A 19,318-nucleotide genomic window follows, 5' to 3' on the forward strand; every position below is an offset into this window, starting at 1 on the left:
TTACAGGAGGAATAATATACACTTTATGTATTCTGGTATGCAGAAATATCAAAGAGGCTGAAATCAGCAAAAGAAAGAGCAGATTTACAAAAGCTCGTGAAATAATTCAGTACCAATAACTCGTTGTTCAGTTCTCTGGAGGATCAAAACTCATCTGAACTTAACACGACTTGTTTTCAGATTAAATGCTGCATATTAAATGTTATTTTATACTTTTAATGGCAGCGAGAAGATTCAACGCTCTTTTGAAGAAACGTTGCAGAATTCATTCCTGATGATGTCACGACCGAATAAAACTGATGAGTTAAAGTCTTACGATAGTATTGGTATTAATAGTATGAATAATAGTAATATTCTCCTGTCTGGCGCCATGCAGACTGCTGCCCGTTATTGATCCAGAGGAGTTTACTTTAAAGTATATAAAATACTTTAACAGAGAAGTACAGCAAGTTTAACATTCGTACAAATAAAATCATTTGAATTCATTTTGAGAGAAAAAGCACAAAACATGTAAATCAGATTCATTTGTTTCCCGAGTCCAGATATCAATCAATCAATCAATATAGATAAATAACATCTATGAGCAACAGCATGACGTGTGAGAGAAGAGGCGTCTGCAGGTTTGTGTGTTTGTGGGTCTGTGTTTGTGTGTTTGTGGATCTGTGTTTGTGTGTTTGTGGGTCTGTATTTGTGTGTTTGTGGGTCTGTATTTGTGTGTTTGTGGGTCTGTGTTTGTGTGTTTGTGGGTCTGCAGATGAACTTTAATCTGAACTCGTCGTCAGCTGTTCGTCCTTCACCACCAGAAGCGACGCTGCGATACGTCCATATGATTGTGGAGCTTTTTAAATCTTCACTTTAATATCAGCGCGAGACTGAATCTACAGAACAATCATCATCATCATCATCATCATTATCATCATCATCACCATCATCATCATCATCATCACGCTGAAGGGCTGAAACGTACTGACATGGAGCGTCTGAATCACTCAGAGAAAAGAGTTTAAACAGAAATTAAAAAGCAGAAAGAAATCATCTTTAACATTGCAGACATGAATAACTTGTTAACTTCCATAAATCACTCTTCATCGTTCAAAACGTCGAAGCTGGAAAACATTTAGAGATTTAAGATGAAGGGATTTGTGCAAAAAAGTAAACGCATATTGTCGCGAATGAACTTCTATACAAAAGATGCTTTGATCATAAAGAAAACCTGAAACCTTTAAAATGAAGTAAAGCATCTGTGAAGTCAGAACTTCCTTCCAGCAGCACAGATTATGAAAGACAAAACATTTCTCCTGTCCAACAGTCACACACAGCTCCTCCTTCAGAGTTCAATCAGGATTTAGACGTTTGAGGACTTCGCAAAGTCCTTCAGACCCTGAACGTCTCCTCTGGAGAGGAGAGGCCCAGCGGACTGAACCAGTGAGCTGGATCACAGTTCTTCCTTAACTCTGGAAACACGGCGGCAGGAGAAGGAGCTGTGGTCCGGTTCTGCCACTCAGCAGCTTCACGGCTGCACGACGTCGGGGGAAGCAGCCGGAGCGCCGCCATCCGGCCGCCGGGGCACCGCCATCCGGCCGCCGGGGCGCCGCCGGAGCGCCGCCGGAGCGCCGCCGGAGCGCCGCCGGAGCGCCGCCGGAGCGCCGCCGGAGCGCCGCCGGAGCGCCCCCGTGGCGCTTCAGGGTCGCTGCACGTCGTACTGCTGGTAGCGGTTGAGCTTGTCCGGGTCGTTGGAGGCCATGTGGGTGAAGTCCTGGAAGATGTCCTGGTAGGTTTCATCTCCTGCAAGAGAAACATCAACAAGTCAGACAGCAGCGCTCACAACAAGCGTCACACAACTCCAGAGAAACATCAACAAGTCAGACAGCAGCGCTCACAACAAGCGTCACACAACTCAGACGAGTTCATCAGGACAACAAACGTTTCACCTGCAGGTTGAGTTCATGTTTCTGTCTCACTTTGAACAAAGTGGATCAGCAGCATGAGCTGAAGGAAGGAGGAGTTACGGTTTCTACATCAACAATTTCTGTAGCCACAAGAGGAAGTAAAGAGGAAGTAGAGAGGAAGTAAAGGGGAAGTAAAGAGGAAGTAGAGGGAAAGTAAAGAGGAAGTAAAGAAGAAGTAGAGAGGAAGTAAAGGGAAAGAAAGAGGAAGTAAAGAAGAAGTAGAGAAGAAGTAAAGGAAGTAAAGGGGAAGTAAAGAGAACAGTATCATCAGAGCAAGAAGGGAAAGAAGAAGTCGGTCATACCTGTGAAGCGTCACGCAGCTCGGAATATGAAATGAAACAATGCAGATGTAGAACAAAGGAAAGAAAAGAGGAAAGAAAAAGAAAAGAGGAAAGAAAAGAGGAAAGAAAGAGGAAAGAACAGATGAGGCAAATAGCAGAAGAGCAGCTGAACATGGACTCAGGAAGAAAAGAAAAGCTCACAGATTCTTGTTGTAACAACTGTATTGTGTTTAAAGTGCAGAGTTTATGTACAAAAACACAGTTGTGTTGACGTCAGCGCCCAAAGAAAACATGAGAACAGAAGAAAGGCACAAAACTCTGAGAGGAAGAAAAGAGTTTACAGAGAGAGAGATGACAGAGAAAAGAGGAAAAGAGCAATAAAAGAGTTCCTTCTGCTTCTCAATCTGTTGAGTTTCATGTGACAGTTTTGCTTTTTCATCTTTTGAACAATTTCTAGAAGACAAATGTTGATCATTGAAAATAATCACGTTAACAAGTTGTCATCATTTTAATGATAAACTGAGCTCTCTGGACGGATCATGAACACAAACTGTCATTCAAAAGTCTCGATTATTATTAGTCTTGATTATTATTATTAGTCTTGATTATTATTATTAGTCTTGATTATTGCAAACTGGAGAAAACTGACGTCACTTTGAGGTCACTGGAAACTTCTGGAGGTTCAGAGGAGCTTTGTTTGAGCAAAGAGACACAACACCAAGTGAACCACACACACACACACCCACACACCCACACACCCACACAGACACACCCACACACACACACAAACCCCCCCCCCCCCCCCCACCGTGTCGTGTTAACTTAAAGGCGTCGCTACAGAACATCCAGTAACTCGTGTCTCTGTGTTCTAGTATTTCTGCTTCAGTCACTTTGGAACAAAGCTTTTCACGAATGTCCAGAGGCGATGGCTTTAACTCCGTCACATGAATACAGCAAAGCACCCGACGTTCTGCACCTTAAGGTGCAGCAACAACAACAACAACAACAACAACCCTGCAGCAGCTGGACGTTCACATGACAGCTGCACTCAGAGCAGCAGGGACGCTAACCGAGACGCTAACAGGGACGCTAACAGGGACGCTAACAGGATGCTAGCAGGATGCTAGCAGGACGTGGAGCGCCGCTGACCGCGCTGGGCTCAGTTCTCTCGTCAGTGCGTCAAATGTTCCTTCTTCGTAACACGCTTCCTCTAATCTGTCATCTCAGAGGATTAACTGGGTTTTCTGGCTGTTAAGTTGCAGTTTTCAGACTGAAACCTGGCTCTGCGTTTCCTCTGACGAGCCTCTCAGAGTCTTCAGGGCTCATCCAGCTGCAGGCTGATGAACTCCTGCATGCACTTCCTGTACTGCATCTCAGTGGGGCTGTTGGTGTGGTATTGACCTGACTGGCTGTAGGGGCCCTCCGCCTCGCGCATCTCCTCGTTCATCTTGGCCAGTCGCAACCTGGAGGTGCAGGTGAACAAACAGGAAGTGACAGATTAATCACGAGCATCTGAACATGTGGCTCTGTGTCAGGCTCTTCCCCAACAGAAGGACTCATGGTGTGTTGCAGCGGTCAGAACCGTCCGGGCTGTAGATCAGTTCACTGGTTACAGAGCGCCGCCTGCTGGAGGAAGCTGCTCTTTCATCAACGCAGACGCTTCTGCGCTTCGTTCAAGAGGAAACCATGTTGAGTGAGAGACGTGGGGACTGTTTTGTTAACTCATCCTCTATCAGGTGATTAATATCTGTTTTATTCATTCAGGGTTTAAACAGTAAATGATTCCTTATGAAATATTAATATTTCAACTATTGCACTCTAAAAGCTGTTTATTTTTTTATTTTTCCAGAGGCAGGAACATAAAACAATCACTTTGATAGAACAACAGTCTGTGTGGTCATTGGATCCCTGGAGGTGACAGCTGTCTCTCAGAGTAAAACATTAATATTTGATGACAACACTCACAGCGTGACGATGTCGGCGTTGGCTGCTTCCACGGCGATCGTCAGCGGCGTTTTCTCATCAATGTCTGCAGCGTTTTGATTGGCTCCTCGTTTCAGGAATAAACACACTTGCCTAAAACAGAGAGGATGTTTCAGCATTTAATACGCAATGAGTCGTGCCAGACTTCCATACGATCTGAGCGAAGGTGAAGCGATGAAGACGAGGACGACTCACCCCGTGTGCCCCAGCATGGTGGCGTGGTGCAGCGGCGCTCGGCCCTGAGCGTCCTGCTGGTTCACGTGAGCTGCGTTCTGGAGCAGGAACTCGCAGGTGACCAGCGAACCCTGAAAGGATTCAACCATCATGAGACGCGCTGCATCACTCTCCACCGACAACACATTTAAACAGCTGTTGTCCTCTCAAGATCAGCTCTTCTCTCCGGCCCGCTCACCCCCTGCACCGCCATGATGAGCGGCGTCCGCTTGTCCTCCTCCGCGTTGACCCAGTTGACCTCGGCGCCGTGGGCCAGCGCCTCCGCCATGTCGGGCAGGCTGCGGGCGCACGCCGCCCAGTACAGCTGCAGGCCCGAGCTGTACTCCTTCGGCTCGTAGAAAACCATCTTACACGGAGACGGAGGCGGCAGCGCTGCAGGCATGGCCATGGGGGGGCGCTCTGCGGCGTCTGCAACACGAGGAGAGGAGGCGTTTCTTCTCAACGAGCAGTACAACAATAAGTCAATGAAATGCTAGTGTGTCTGTGTTGTGGTGCAACACCGAGAGCTTCTCAAGCCGTTATGACCAAGTCCAAACTTTTCCAGGGTAAGAAAAACATTATATTCTGCTGTAATTACTGGACAAAATGTCCTGAACTCTCCAATGACTCAAGAGGTTTTCCTTCTGGTTTTTAAACACAGTGAAACAAAAAGGAGATCGTTGTCTTGTACAACATCATGTGCACTCGGCGTTAGCGTCATGAGACAACCGTCTCTTATTCACCAACACAGACGAAGGAACAACTCATGATTATGTGTTTTGAAGGTTTGTGGAGAAGCTCAACTACAATAAGCAGCTGAAGCTCCTTAACTAACTATTTCTTCTTTTCTTGCAACATTCTTGTCCCCAAAACATGCACAGATACTGTATGTTTTGTTATGTATTTGTACTTGATGTTTCCTGCGTTAGATGCAGGCATGCAGACACAGGCATGCAGTCTGACCTGCATCCATCAGGCTGTTGTTGGAGGCCGCGGCCGCCAGCATCTCCCGGCTCCCATCAGCGCTGTTCTGGATGCCGCTGTCTTTACTTTTTACTGGAGGACAAAGGATGAATCACGACGCGTAGAACAACACAGTCATTCACTGAGTGTATGAAATAAAAGGACCAGCTTCCTGCTGATGGTTTCAGGTCATCACACGGATGTAAAACCCTCAGAAACATTTTGAGGAATTCTTCTGTTTCCAACATTTTGGTGGCTTTTTTGCACCTTTTTTTGTGTGTCTTTTTTCCTGTAAACCTTGCTCCAGTGTGATGACAAGAAACAGCAGGTGGTCCTAATATTTTGTACAGAAAGTGTTCGCACACAAGTCCCCGGCCGAAATCTACAGAAAGAGAACTGGAGGATCCCACCATCACCTGATGTTTAAAGTCCCTAAACAGCAAAATGATGATGAGACAGACACAAATACCAGGAAACCACGTGAGAGAGAAACTCTTTCCAGCTCAGGGAAAAACTCTCTTAAAATGATGGGCGGGTCCATGAAGACGCTCTGCATGAAGCAGCAGCAGAGCATGAAGGTTGTTAGTCCACAGACCCAAAGCAGGAAACACACGACAGCAGGATGGAGAAGCAACCAGACACGAAGCGTTCAGTACTTACTGCTCCTGAGCTTGGCAGACTTGTCAAAGTAGGAGAAGAGCGAGTCAAGCTCGTCAGCACAGAAGAGAGAGTCGCGGCGCGCCTCCATGCCGCCGGCAGCTACGTTAGGGACGATGGGAGTTTGGAAATTAAAAAGCGGAGGGTGTAAATTAAGGTGGGGAGTTAAAGGGGAGGCAGTGAGATCAGGTTAGTTCAGAAGCACACAACATGAAGGGAGGGGAAGGAATATTGAGGAAGAGGAGAGAGGAAGCAGGTAAAAGCAGAGTCAGAGCAGCAGCTGGCTGGACGCTGCAGAGCTGAGGCATCAGATGCTCACAGAACAGGAAGTATGACGACGGCTGGAAGCTTCTCCTCCACTCACATCACTCAGGAGATCAAGGAAAGTGCCAAACAATCACACAAGACCCTGACTGCCATCTGGATGCAGTTTAGTTTGTGAAGAGAAACCAACAGTTCTGCTTCTGAAACATAATCTCTGAAATTATATCTATAATTCTAAAATTAAAAGATTTTAGGTATTAAATCTATTTACAACATTGCTAATCATTCATATCTCTGATTATTGGCATTAAGGGAAGAGGTCAAAAACTAGTAATGCAACAGGTTCATGTAAACACTGTTTGTACCTCCAGCTGCTGATTTCATGCTGACGTCCATCCAGCTGTCACTCACAACACTTTCTTTCCTAATCATTCGTGTTATTGACAGAAACCCGTCGGGTCGGGATCAGAACTTTATTTTAGTTAGTTCTAGTCGGTGTGTTCATGAAGGTCCATGGCAGAACGCTCCAGCTGGTCTCTACTGACCTGACTGGCCGGCTCGCAGCTTCGGGGTCGGCGGCGGCGGCCGGGGAGGAAGATGCTCGGAGCTGCTGCTCAGCCGCTTCTCCTGTTTGCTCAGAGAAACCACTTTGCTGCGAAGCTCCTCGTCGGAGGGCCGGCGGACGAACCGCCGGTCCACATACTTGGCTTTGATGTAGGCCTCCACCTCGTGTCTGTTGGGGGAAAGCTCCGTTTGTGAACGAGGGGAAGGTTTAAAACGTTCTACTAGTTTATCTACTCCAGTTCAATTTGATGCAAAGCTGAACAACTGCTGTAGCTTTGATTCATATTGCGTCATAAAGAGCACGATGCAGACCGCATGAAGCACCTCGGGTCTCCTGGCTGTGGCTTCCTGGACGCCAGCTCCTCTCGGCGAGCCTCGTAGATCTGGTTGATGGCTCCGTTTCCAAGTTCACACATCAACTGGGAAAGAATGCAAATACATTTAAAACTCATCTGTTATTGTCGCATTAAAAGTGAGACTTTCAGTTCTGACTGGATCTTTGTTTGTTCATGTAAATCCTGTTTTGCTCTCTCACCTTCAGCAGTTCTGGCTCCCACGTATCCAGAGTCAGAGACCGGACCTTAGAGAAGTGCACTCCCAGACTCCTGCCGGGCCAGAACACAACGCCATCGTTCATAGCTTCCTCTTTACAAACGGATAACGCTGCAAAGTCCTGACGACCAGAACACGTTAACACACTTGTGTAGATTCGGTCATGAAGTAGTTGAGGTCTGCAGGTTTATTGGCTGAGCAACATTAGCACAGACCCCAGCGTGGTGGACAAATGTGGCCCAAATGATGGGAAAATATTTGACCCTGGAAAGTAATGAAAGGTCGTCTCAACATCCCGAGCAGGCTGGATGCTCATCGCAGATCACATTTCATAAATCCATCAACAAAGCATAGAACAGAAAACATGCAATGAGCTGAGAATAACTTCTGGTGATGTTGGAACCAAAATGAACTCAAGAGGAACCCATGAGGAACCCATGAGGAACCCAAGAGGAACCCATGAGGAACCCAAGAGGAACCCAAGAGGAACCCAAGAGGAACCCAAGAGGAACTCAAGAGGAACCCAAGAGGAACCCAAAAGGAACTCCTGCAACGAGGGAGATAAGTAAATACTCTGTTTCCTCAGTTTATTAACGGTCTATTAGTTCCTTCTTTCTGGAATAAACCGCGTTGCTTATTTGAGCATCTCATGTCTTTGTGTCTTCCTTTGGGATTATTCTGTTCTTTCCATTGGTTCTTTTCTTGCTCTCTGTAACCTCAGTAACACACATGAGGGCTCGCTCTTGTTCCTCTACCTGTGGATGCCGGAGCACTGGATGCAGAGGGTGATGCCCAGGTTGATGCTGGCCCAGCGGGGGTCCGGCTGGCCGCAGTCGCAGCAGCAGGTGTTTCCCGGGATGGCCAGGACCTTCTGCAGGAGACTCTCTCCTTTGATGGGCCGCTCCTTCAGCTCCCCGCCGGAGTCCAGGCTTCCTGTCGACGTGGACGACTTCCTGTCCAGCTTCTGACATCCGAGACGGGGACACAGACATCCGCATGTCAACACGGCGCAGCAGGAGATCAAGCTACAGTAAAAGTTCATGTGGTGGACGTGCAGGTAGAACAGCAGCAAACACACTGAATGTAAAAGTGCGGGAGACTAGAACATGAACACAGGCTGCAGAATGTTTCCTTCATTATCTACTCCACCCTCTCCTGAAAGAGTCCATGTGACCCCTTCACCCTTCTGGAGTGTCTGCAGGTGTGTGTCTGCAGGTGTGTGTCTGCAGGTGTGTGTCTCTGGAGCGGCAGCGTGTCGGGTTCTCACCTCGCCTTCTTCTCCCTTGTCGCGGAACGCCGTGGCGATGCTGCTCTGCACGGCTTTGATCCAGGCCTGCCGCAGCTTCTCCGAGTCCGCCTGCATCATGCAGCTCCTGCTGGACCAGCAGCTGCTCAGGTGTGTGTCTGCTAGGTGTGTGTCTGCTAGGTGTGTGTCTGCTAGGTGTGTGTCTGCTAGGTGTGTGTCTGCTAGCGTGTGTGTGTCTGCTAGCGTGTGTGTGTCTGCTAGCGTGTGTGTGTCTGCTAGCGTGTGTGTGTCTGCTAGCGTGTGTGTGTCTGCTAGCGTGTGTGTGTCTGCAGGTGTGTGTGTCTGCTAGCGTGTGTGTGTCTGCTAGCGTGTGTGTGTCTGCTAGCGTGTGTGTGTCTGCTAGCGTGTGTGTGTCTGCTAGCGTGTGTGTGTCTGCTAGCGTGTGTGTGTCTGCAGGTGTGTGTCTGCAGGTGTGTGTCTGCAGGTGTGTGGACTTGTACTCACTTGGTGGGAGACACCACTTCAAAGCAGAAGCGGCGCTCGATGTCCTCGCAGTGTTTGACGGTGCACAGCCGCAGGTCTTCTACCACCACGGTGGGGTTGTCCTGTGAGACAGACGCTGCTTTAGATACAGACTTTAAATACAGACTTTAAATACAGACTTTAAATACAGACTTTAAATACACAGACTTTAAATACAGACTTTAAATACACAGACTTCACTTCAGATATTAAAATCAGAAACCGGTGAGTGCCAGGTCTATTTTAGTAGGCGGTGCATACATTAAACAATAACAATAATAACATTTGACACAGGGCAAGAAATATAAACGTATTCCATGTACAATAGAATATAAAATAAAGTGCAGATAACAGAACTTTAAGTGTTGTATGAAAATGTAACGGGAAACAAATGAAGCGCTAAAAATATCACAAAATAAAAGTCTGCCAATATTTCCATGAAGCAGGCGTTGTCTTCCCTGAGGACCAAGAGGACCAAGAGGACCAAGAGGACTAAGAGGACCAAGAGGACCAAGAGGACCAAGAGGACCAAGAGGACCAAGAGGACTAAGAGGACGCCATGCGGCGGCTCGTCACTGCTCTCAGGCTGGAAACGACAAAAGAAAGTCACTTGACAAACCTTGAACTTCTTCTGGTAAACCAGCTGATTGTTCTGGATGGAGAACCAACGCCTGGAAGGAAAAACAAAGTCTCGAGCGGTTGCTGGTGAAACTCCTAAAATAACACGACTTCCTCCTCGTGTTGATGAGAGCGACGGCAGAGAGCTGACGAGGACCTGAACACAGTAAAACTACCACCTGCACATTCTTCAGCATTCATATTCACTTTGTTACGTTATGAGAAGAACAGCAAACCAGCTGGAGCCTCAACACGTTTTATAAAAGCATAAAAGAAAGAGTTGACTGCGTATGACCGTCAGGAATGGCATGAAAAAATGATCAAAAACACATTTTCAAGTATTTGCTGAGAAAATAAAATTTAAAGCAACTTCAATATCTCTAAACTAAATGTTGAGGACATAAACAACAACCAGCTCACTATAATGAAGCACTTCTATATAATAAAGCTTAATGATGAACATATTCACGAGGAGCCGGTGGAGTCTTTGGTACCTATTCCACGTCTTAAAGGCGTTGCTGGCCCTCTTAAACAGGTAGCCCTCCATGGCGATGCCGTTGTCAGCGTCCACATTGTACTCCAGCTTGGTGTCGTCATTCGAGAAGTCCTGAATGAAAACAAAGTAAAAACTTATTACAACATTTTACAGACTGATATCTTCCTTTGGTCCAAGTGACTGTTTTCTGGTAAGCAGGAAGTCCTGAAGGAGGAATATCAGTGATGACCTTTGACCTCCAGCAGCTCACATGGACCTGAACGTTCACAACATCACAAGGATGCTGCAGAGTTACGTGATATACATGTACATGTACTACCTGATATACATGTACATGTACTACCTGATATACATGTACATGTACTATCTGATATACATGTACATGTACTACCTGATATACATGTACATGTACTACCTGATATACATGTACATGTACTACCTGATATACATGTACATGTACTATCTGATATACATGTACATGTACTATCTGATATACATGTACATGTACTATCTGATATACATGTACATGTACATGTACTATCTGATATACATGTACATGTACATGTACTACCTGATATACATGTACTATCTGATATACATGTACATGTACTATCTGATATACATGTACATGTACTATCTGATATACATGTACTACCTGATATATGTGTGTGTGTGTGTGTGTGTGTGTGTGTGTGTGTGTGTGTGTGTGTGTGTGTGTGTGTGTGTGTGTGTGTGTGTCTCCTTATGGACTCGGGTTACACAGAGTGTCACCATCTCCACGACCAGTCACAGCTCTAGATGTGTTACTGAGCGAGCTGATCTCTGCTACAAAGAGACTGAGCTTTTCCTCTGTTATGAAATACATTATATATATATTATATACATATATATTATATACATATATATTATATACACGATAGAAAACGAGGATAGCTCTGAGGAACTGAAACAAGCTTTAATCTTGAGAGCAGAACCAACATTAGTATGAAAGTCCAACATGTCAACACTAATACTTCTGAGACGCCCTCCTCCTGCAGCAGCTGGAAACCATGATGAATAATTCCTCTTAACTTCCTGGAAAACCACCATGCGCATAACAAGTGGACACGTCCTTGGCTGCACGACGTCTTATTGCTTGGATCTGTAAACGTAACCTGAGCTTAAGTTAAACCCCTCTGCCCTATGATACATGGTGTATCAGGCACACACACACACACACACACACACACACACACACACACACACACACACACACACACACACACACACACACACACACACACACACACACACACACACACACACACTTTTCCAGCAGGACATACTCTGGGACTACTGAGGTTATTTTGGGGGCACAAAGGGAACAAACTGTGTCTGTTTTAAGCTTCTGCTCAGAACAATAATGGAAAGCAGCTGAATATGAACACCATCCTCTAAACTGTCCTGATAACTATGTTGTAAGTCACACACACACACACACACACACACACACACACACACACACACACAGCTCATTGATGATTGTTGAGATGTAAACCAACGACCCCTCCACATGCCTGTAAACCTAAACCAGGACATTTAAACATTCAGTCTGTTGTTCTTCGTGTCTGAAACACGTTGCAGGTGGAAGGTTTTCACCCGTCAACAGAGATCATTTATGTAATAAAATGAAAGACTGCAAAGCAACAAGCCGCTCACTGACTTCCAACCAGCAGCACAGCATCAGCACCAACGAGGCAAAACCAACATGCTGCGTCATCAAAGCACATCAACACCAAGCAGCACTCAAAGGAGCAGAAACACGAAGGTGCAAACATGAGCCGCCGCAACGCGGCGTGAGGCGAGCGGCTGGTCGGGTTACAAAGAGGAAACCAGAGGAAGTCGATGCGGTGACGCTACGTACGGAGGTCGACCTCCAAGCGAAAAAGTTGCGGCAGTCTGACTCGAGCCCAGTCGCCTCCTGAAAGGTCACACAAGAGAACGGCAGCGGACATGAATACAGATTCCTCACGCGACCACAGGAACATGAGACATCCAGGATTTGTCATAATAAAAATGGTGGAGACACAAGACAAACCAATCACACGAAAGGAACACAAACAGACTGCTATAAATAGCCATGAGCACAGAGACGCCGTCGCATGCAGACACCAACTTCCTCCAGCTGCACTCACCAGATACCAAACGTAGTGAAAACGGCTGAAAATCTTCATTTTTCGCAGGTTATTCTGGAGCGCGAGCCCTCTGGTCTGTGTGCCAGTGTTTGCCTGCGAGGCCAAAGAATCCCTGCGGCCTCAAAGTGTCTCTGCGCAGCTTCTCCATGGCAGAGTGTCACCAGCAGCGACTCTTCAGCTGACCCTCACCGCCGCCTGACACTGTTCCTCCATCAAAACATGACATGACTCTGCTGCTCCGCCTCCTGAGGCCGAGCCAACGTCACCTGCTCTGTGTGTGTGTGAGCGTGTGTGTGAGCGTGTGTGTGTGTGTGTGTGTGTGTGTGTGAGCGTGTGTGTGAGCGTGTGTGTGTGTGTGTGTGTGTGTGAGCGTGTGTGTGAGCGTGTGTGTGTGTGCTGGTGTGACTGTTGAGTTAGAATAATGAAGTGGGAGCTCAAGCATCAAACATTTATGCTGACTTCAGTTCCACAGACTGAGCTTTTCTCCTCGTGGTCATACACTACAAACTCCTTGAACATTGTGGAATATCTTATCTTTTGAATGTCGTGTGTGTTACACAATCCGACGTATTCTTGCAGAAAAATAATCAGATTATTTTAATACCATAGCCGTTTTAAACTCAATGACACGTCGTCTCTTTCTTTATGAGAAGTCAGCAGTCCGTCAGTCTTCATTAATGACGCTGTGTGTAATAAGTAATATTTGTGCACTTTGACCTGTAACATTGGGGAAATATTCATGTTCTGAATATAACATTAAGTAATGCAGCACTGTTGTGCTGTACAGGTCATATCCGTACTGAGAACTAATAACATGCTTCACTTCATTCATTCACATTCAAGATGACTGAAAACACAAAGACAATCACACACAGTTCAGTTAACGTGTAAATAACTGAACAGAACCAGCAGCGTGCTCACGCTGCTGGTTCTGGACGCACAGGGACACACGAGATGACATGAATCTATGAACTAGCATCATCTCATGCAGGTTGCCAGTTCAACTCCAGATGAACCGACCGACTCGAGCATCTACTCGACCGTGCAGACGAGGAACAGAAAGGACAGTGAAGGGAAAAGAAACACAGCTTACCTGCAGAGCAGCCTGAAGAGGAGGAAAAGAAGAGTTGGGAAGGAGCAGAAGAGACAGTTGGTTATGTGTCTGTACAGAAGCAGAAGAGAGGAAGAGAGCGGTGGAGGGAGGCAGCGTATAAATAGCATCTAGATAAATGAAGGGAGGGGAGGTGGAGGAAAGGTGCTCAAGGACAGGAAGCTGGCACACAAACCATCACTGACTGAGCAACAGAGAGAGGAGGGAGGAAAACAGATGGAAGAACAGAGTGAAAAGAGACAAAGATCTCAGAAGATGAACTGGCTGCACACAGTGGAGACTGAGATGAATGCCGCTGACAGAGAAATGAAGGAACGAACAGAAGCAGACGACAGCTGGACGTCTGCAGATAAAGTTACATCATGCTATGGATATAATATAATGTACTCGTCCTGCTTTACACTCAGGATTCTGAGGCTTCATGGAACACTACAAAGAAATGAACAGAAGTCAAAGGGTTTTTGTTGTAAATATAAGAGAAAAATATCAGAGTTTGGGGAAAATACTTTGTTAATTCTAAGTATCACCATTCTGTTATTGCCTCTTCACATTCCAGGTTGAGTCATTTGGTGCACCCTGTCTGTTATACAACATATGATGTATAACATATATAACATATGATGTATAACATATGATATATAACATCTGATGTACAACATATGATGCATCACATGATATATAACATATCACATGTATCTCATATCATATGCAACATAACAGGTGTGACTCGTGGGAGTTTCAGGTCTGTGAGTTCTGACCAGAGACATGAACGAGCTGAAACTAGACCTTGAATGTTTGGAAATGGGTTTCTGTCAGCCATCAATAATGCGTGTGTGCGTGCGTGCGTGCGTGCGTGCGTGCGTGCGTGCGTGCGTGCGTGCGTGCGTGCGTGCGTGCGTGCGTGCGTGCGTGCGTGCGTGCGTGCGTGCGAGAGAGGGATCACCTTACACGAGTCATACCTCATTCACTGACTAAAGAACAGTGAATGGTGAGACCGTGTCGTGTGAATGGACCTCTGGGCAAAACATTTCATATGAAAGGCTTTTTTCCCTGATTAGAAATAATGTATTTGTCCATAGAATGTGTTTTACAGATCAATGAAAGACTTAAGAGAAGTTCTGCAACAAGAGTTCACCGTGAAAGGAGCCGGCGAGCAGCTAGAAAGGCTTCTAGGGGCCGAACAGCTCAGATTATCTTCATGTTGAGCTCAGATTATCTTCATGTTGAGCTCAGATTATCTTCATGTTGAGCTCAGATTATCTTCATGTTGAGCTCAGATTATCTTCATGTTGAGCTCAAATTATCTTCATGTTGAGCTCAAATTATCTTTATGTTGAGCTCAGATTATCTTCATGTTGAGCTCAGATTATCTTCATGTTGAGCTCAGATTATCTTCATGTTGAGCTCAGATTATCTTCATGTTCAGCTCAGATTATCTTCATGTTGAGCTCAGAGTATCTTCATGTTGAGCTCAGAGTATCTTCATGTTCAGCTCAGATTATCTTCATGTTCAGCTCAGAGTATCTTCATGTTGAGCTCAGATTATCTTCATGTTGAGCTCAGATTATCTTCATGTTGAGCTCAGATTATCTTCATGTTGAGCTCAGAGTATCTTCATGTTGAGCTCAGAGTATCTTCATGTTGAGCTCAGAGTATCTTCATGTTGAGCTCATTCTGAGTCAGAGAGCAATGCGTTTGGGTTTGTTTGTTTTTCATGTTGCAGAGGAAACGAGGATTACGTGTCATTTATGATCTTTCATGACAACTGTGCACCTAATAAAGATGTATGAGAGTTCAGAGTGAAGGTGGTTTGGTTTCCATGTGCTGTGTGCGTTTGTCTTAAGAGAAGACCAGCGTACCTTCTGCTGGATGGTGGAGTGCTTCTGCTCCATGTCCCTCTTCTCTTTGGCTGCATCCACCACCAGCTGGTCCAACTGCAACAGACACAACCACGTCAAGCTTGCACACACCACACACACTGAAACCAAAACACAAATGTTTCAGACACATTGAGTTGTTGTTAGGAGACTGTATTCTGTAAATTCAAAGGAATGACAACGATTATTGATTCTCCATCGCATACAGACAATAAACACAAAGGATCTTTTGAGCAGAAAGCAAAGTGAAGAAGACTTTAATGCAGTGATGAGGTCACATGGTGTGTGACCTCATCACTGCTCTGAGCCTCAAACACAGGATCAGCATCTGTTACCGTCCTGCTTGTTCACTACGCTCAGCTGAGTTCATCACAGGCTCGTAACGCTGCTGTGGCTTCAGTTTCTCAACCACAACTTCAAACTAAGGACAATTCATACGAACGCGTTACAGGAAGTCAGCCAAAGAGAGAAAAGAGCAGAACCCCTTCACTTCCTGTGTCATACAGTCTGTATTGTAACCGTCAGCATTGGACAGTTTCAGCAGAACTGCATTTTATTTATTTTGTGTAATTCACTTTGCTTTCTTTCACGAAATATCTTCATTTTAGGGGAAACGACAAAAACGCTGCGACCCAATTATTTGAGAGAAGACAGCGTTTGATGTTTTGTTTGGAGAGGAAAGGGCGGCAGAAGATAGCATCGCATGGGAAACGCTTCCTCCGTCGCAGCTTAACGAGTCCAGCTGCTTCTGTCTGCAGCCGCTGCGAGTTCCCATCTCCCACTTGTAGTGACAGACTCGCCTCACAGTTCACATCTCATCTCTCTGCAGGACGTCTGCTCGCCCTCAGAGGCACAACCAGACATGTCGTCTGATCCGTCTCAACACGCAGCACCATGACGCCGCTGACTCACGGGAAAGAGACTGAACCTGTTGAAGGGCTGGTCACTCCAGCCGTGTTCACTCCTGAGGCTTTATTTATTTATTTATACAATATATATATATATTCCAAACACAAGGGTAGACAAAGTGTCATATTCAACATGAATCATGAAGTTTAAACACTTTGGAAAAGTAACTTCTGCCGTCTGAGTTTATATGAAGAACAAGAGATTTGATATTTATGTGTATTATGCGTCCTGTAACCTTCTGTCATCTAAACAGCTTTGTCTCAACACCAGTAACTCTTCACATTACTGTTACGGCTCCTTCGTGTCTGCAACAAGCTTGTTTTTATTTTGTAATAATTGCAGTAATATCCAGAGACAACTCGTGTGGCTTGCTGTTCCTCCAGAGGGGAAAGCAGCTTCTTGTTTCCTCCCACTAACCCTCACAGAGTAAGAGCAATGTGATGGTGTTTTGCAGGTTTCTACTGTTGACTTTTGCAGCCTGGTGGTGTTATCAGACCTGTTGGCAGCTCCTCCACACCTCCCTGCAGCGCCGCTCCACCTGCTTCAGCTTCATGATGGAGAAAAGAAATAATCCTCAATCTTCTTGTCTCTGCTCCCCTCAGCGCCGTTAGACTCCTGTAGCCCTCTCTTTCTTTTCAAGGATCCAGTTTCTAAAACAGCCTTTTGCACTTCCCTCCTTCTCTCTTCCCTCCTTCTCTCCTTCCCTCCTTCCCTCCTTCCCTCCTTCCCTCCTTCCCTCCTTCCTGTCTCCTGAGTGTTTACAGTCCATGCCTTTCCATTCTACTTCAATCACGTCTTGCTTTGAGGAGATTACATTTCTTCTCCTATAATCTGGTTTTTAAAGTAGGTTCTATGTTCCCTCTTTTCTCTGGTTCTCCGTCTCTTGATAGAACGTCAGATGGTTCCACCTCCAGAGCTCGGGGGTTAGAAACCAGCCTCTTCTGTCCAATCCACTTCAGAAGAACAACTTCTCATATAAAAAACACTCTTCGGCTTCTTGGTTTCATTTTTTTTTCTTGGTTCAATCTTCAGACAAACATGTTGACAAGTCTTTCCTCTCAGGAAGTGTCTTCTGCTCTTCTGCTCCTCTTCTGCTCTCCAATGAGACTCCTTCTCTGGTCCTGCACACAATTAAAAATATCCTCCTCTCGTCCGGCTCTTTCACAGCTCCAGTCTCAGAGTTTATGGTCCTTCAGCATCGACCTCAGAAGTGTTTGTTCCCTCAGCTGAGAGATCCCTCCTCATTCCTCTTCCTCATTCCTCTTCCTCATTCCTGCAGCTCCACTGTGATAAACATCTCCAAGGCACAACCGGCCTCAGAGGGAAGGCTGTGTTTACCACACACACACACACACACACACACACACACACACACGCACACACACACACACACACAGCTCCCTGATGATTGTTGAGATGTAAACCAACGACCCCTTGTGTAAGAAGACCAAACATGACATTGGCTGGCTTCTGTAAGATTTGCAGTCAGACATGAGAGGAACAGCAGAGTAACTTTGTGTGTTGCTGCTCAGACTGCAGCTACGTCACTGTACCTGTCCTCCCAGCTGCAACACACACACACACACACACACACACACACACACACACACACACACACACACACACACACACACAGTACCTGTCCTCCCAGCTGCTTCATCAGAGGCTGCAGCTCGCTGAAGAGGTCGTATCCTTGATGGAAGAACGTCAGGTGGGCGTACATGAAGGACAACATCTGTGGACGAGACGCCGGATATTCAGAGAGCCAGTTGCCACACTGACATTTCATGTGAAAGAAAACTGTACTCACTGATTTCAGGATTTCTGATCGTCTCTTGGATTGAAGAACATTGATCTGCAAAGACCAAAACCAACTGTGAGAAGTAGTTAAATGAAACTAAATCTCAGTGATAACTGACATTTATTCAAGAAAAGAAAAAAGGACAAAAGAACTTCAGACAAGAGGGGAAATGAGGTGAGATGCGAAACATGAAACAAAAATAACTTCTTAAGAACAAATGAAAGAAAGTCGACGAGCGTGAAATGAATCAAACTGAAGCAGAAAATCCCCCCAAAGCTTCAGTTCCTCCTCACGACAGCAGGAGGCGCTCAGTGCCTCATGTTGGACTCAGAGCAGCCGTTAAAGGCTCACCATCACTGAACGTCTCCTGCGTGTGTGTGTGCGTGTGTGTGCGTGTGTGTGTGTGTGTGTGCGTGTGTGTGTTGTAATGCACTGAATGAGTCGTCTCGTGCGTGTTCAGGGTCTCATGGTTTCCTTCATTCCTTCAGTGGTGATGAAAACTGGGACATTTTATTCCACTGAAAAGGTTTGAATCCCTGCTTGTGGCTGCAGGTTTCTTAGTAACACCAAACACTCGCCGTGTTTATCGACAGATGGAAGTCACACTCAGGGGAGGAAGCTTATTTTTGCCTCTACGAGCCGCAGCGACTGATGCGTCACATCTTTTACAAGCCTCCTTCCCTCCATTACGCTCAATTAGCAGTTCAGATCGGCGTGGCAGCGATGAGCGACGCTGTTAAACCGCAAAGTGCATCTCAGGGTCACGAGCGCAGGCTGCTGGCCATTGGTTGGTGAGTTGTGGTAGAAGGATTTAGGCTTGATTAGTCCCTATGGAGGCTGAGGGAGAGCAGGTTTGTTTAGCAGCAAAACAACTAACGACAGCTGGGCTCCATGTCATGTGAAGTTTAACTGGTTTGTATTTCAAGCTGCAGCCGCATGAAGTCAGACGGCTCGATCATCTCTTTTACTCCGTGTTTTTAACCTCGTTCATTACATTTACATGTTGTTTTTTCTGGGCTTGACCAACATTCAATAAAGCAAACCCAACGTTTAAAGTTCAGTATTTTATAGTTCTGCGTGGCACAAAAGGGTGAAACGCTGCATTCTTAAAATGTCATGAATGCACGTCTGGCTCACA

General features: G+C 45.9%; 1 protein-coding gene across 3 annotated transcripts in view; it reads right to left on the bottom strand.

The window, feature by feature from the left end:
- Positions 1-19,318, bottom strand: part of acap2b (ArfGAP with coiled-coil, ankyrin repeat and PH domains 2b) — a 36,103-nt gene continuing 16,785 nt past the window's right edge. The window contains exons 7-25 of one of the 3 annotated variants that reach the window (XM_068604150.1): positions 18,190-18,234; positions 18,019-18,114; positions 15,453-15,527; positions 13,576-13,587; positions 10,307-10,419; positions 9,814-9,865; positions 9,177-9,277; positions 8,694-8,799; positions 8,182-8,390; positions 7,410-7,479; positions 7,199-7,293; positions 6,856-7,043; positions 6,050-6,148; positions 5,390-5,482; positions 4,626-4,855; positions 4,409-4,518; positions 4,196-4,306; positions 3,632-3,693; positions 1-1,785 (exon numbers count right to left, since the gene is read on the bottom strand). In XM_068604150.1, the coding sequence (XP_068460251.1) occupies positions 1,682-1,785; positions 3,632-3,693; positions 4,196-4,306; positions 4,409-4,518; positions 4,626-4,855; positions 5,390-5,482; positions 6,050-6,148; positions 6,856-7,043; positions 7,199-7,293; positions 7,410-7,479; positions 8,182-8,390; positions 8,694-8,799; positions 9,177-9,277; positions 9,814-9,865; positions 10,307-10,419; positions 13,576-13,587; positions 15,453-15,527; positions 18,019-18,114; positions 18,190-18,234 (1,971 nt within the window). In that variant the 3' untranslated portion in view covers positions 1-1,681. The remainder of the gene's footprint in view (positions 1,786-3,631; positions 3,694-4,195; positions 4,307-4,408; positions 4,519-4,625; positions 4,856-5,389; positions 5,483-6,049; positions 6,149-6,855; positions 7,044-7,198; positions 7,294-7,409; positions 7,480-8,181; positions 8,391-8,693; positions 8,800-9,176; positions 9,278-9,813; positions 9,866-10,306; positions 10,420-13,575; positions 13,588-15,452; positions 15,528-18,018; positions 18,115-18,189; positions 18,235-19,318) is intronic. The other 2 variants (XM_068604151.1, XM_068604152.1) reach the window with 2 other exon arrangements.

Source organism: Clinocottus analis, unplaced genomic scaffold (genome assembly GCF_023055335.1).
Source record: "Clinocottus analis isolate CAN_PGR_092001 unplaced genomic scaffold, fCliAna1.0.p SCAF_62, whole genome shotgun sequence".
Classification (NCBI taxonomy): domain Eukaryota; kingdom Metazoa; phylum Chordata; class Actinopteri; order Perciformes; family Cottidae; genus Clinocottus; species Clinocottus analis.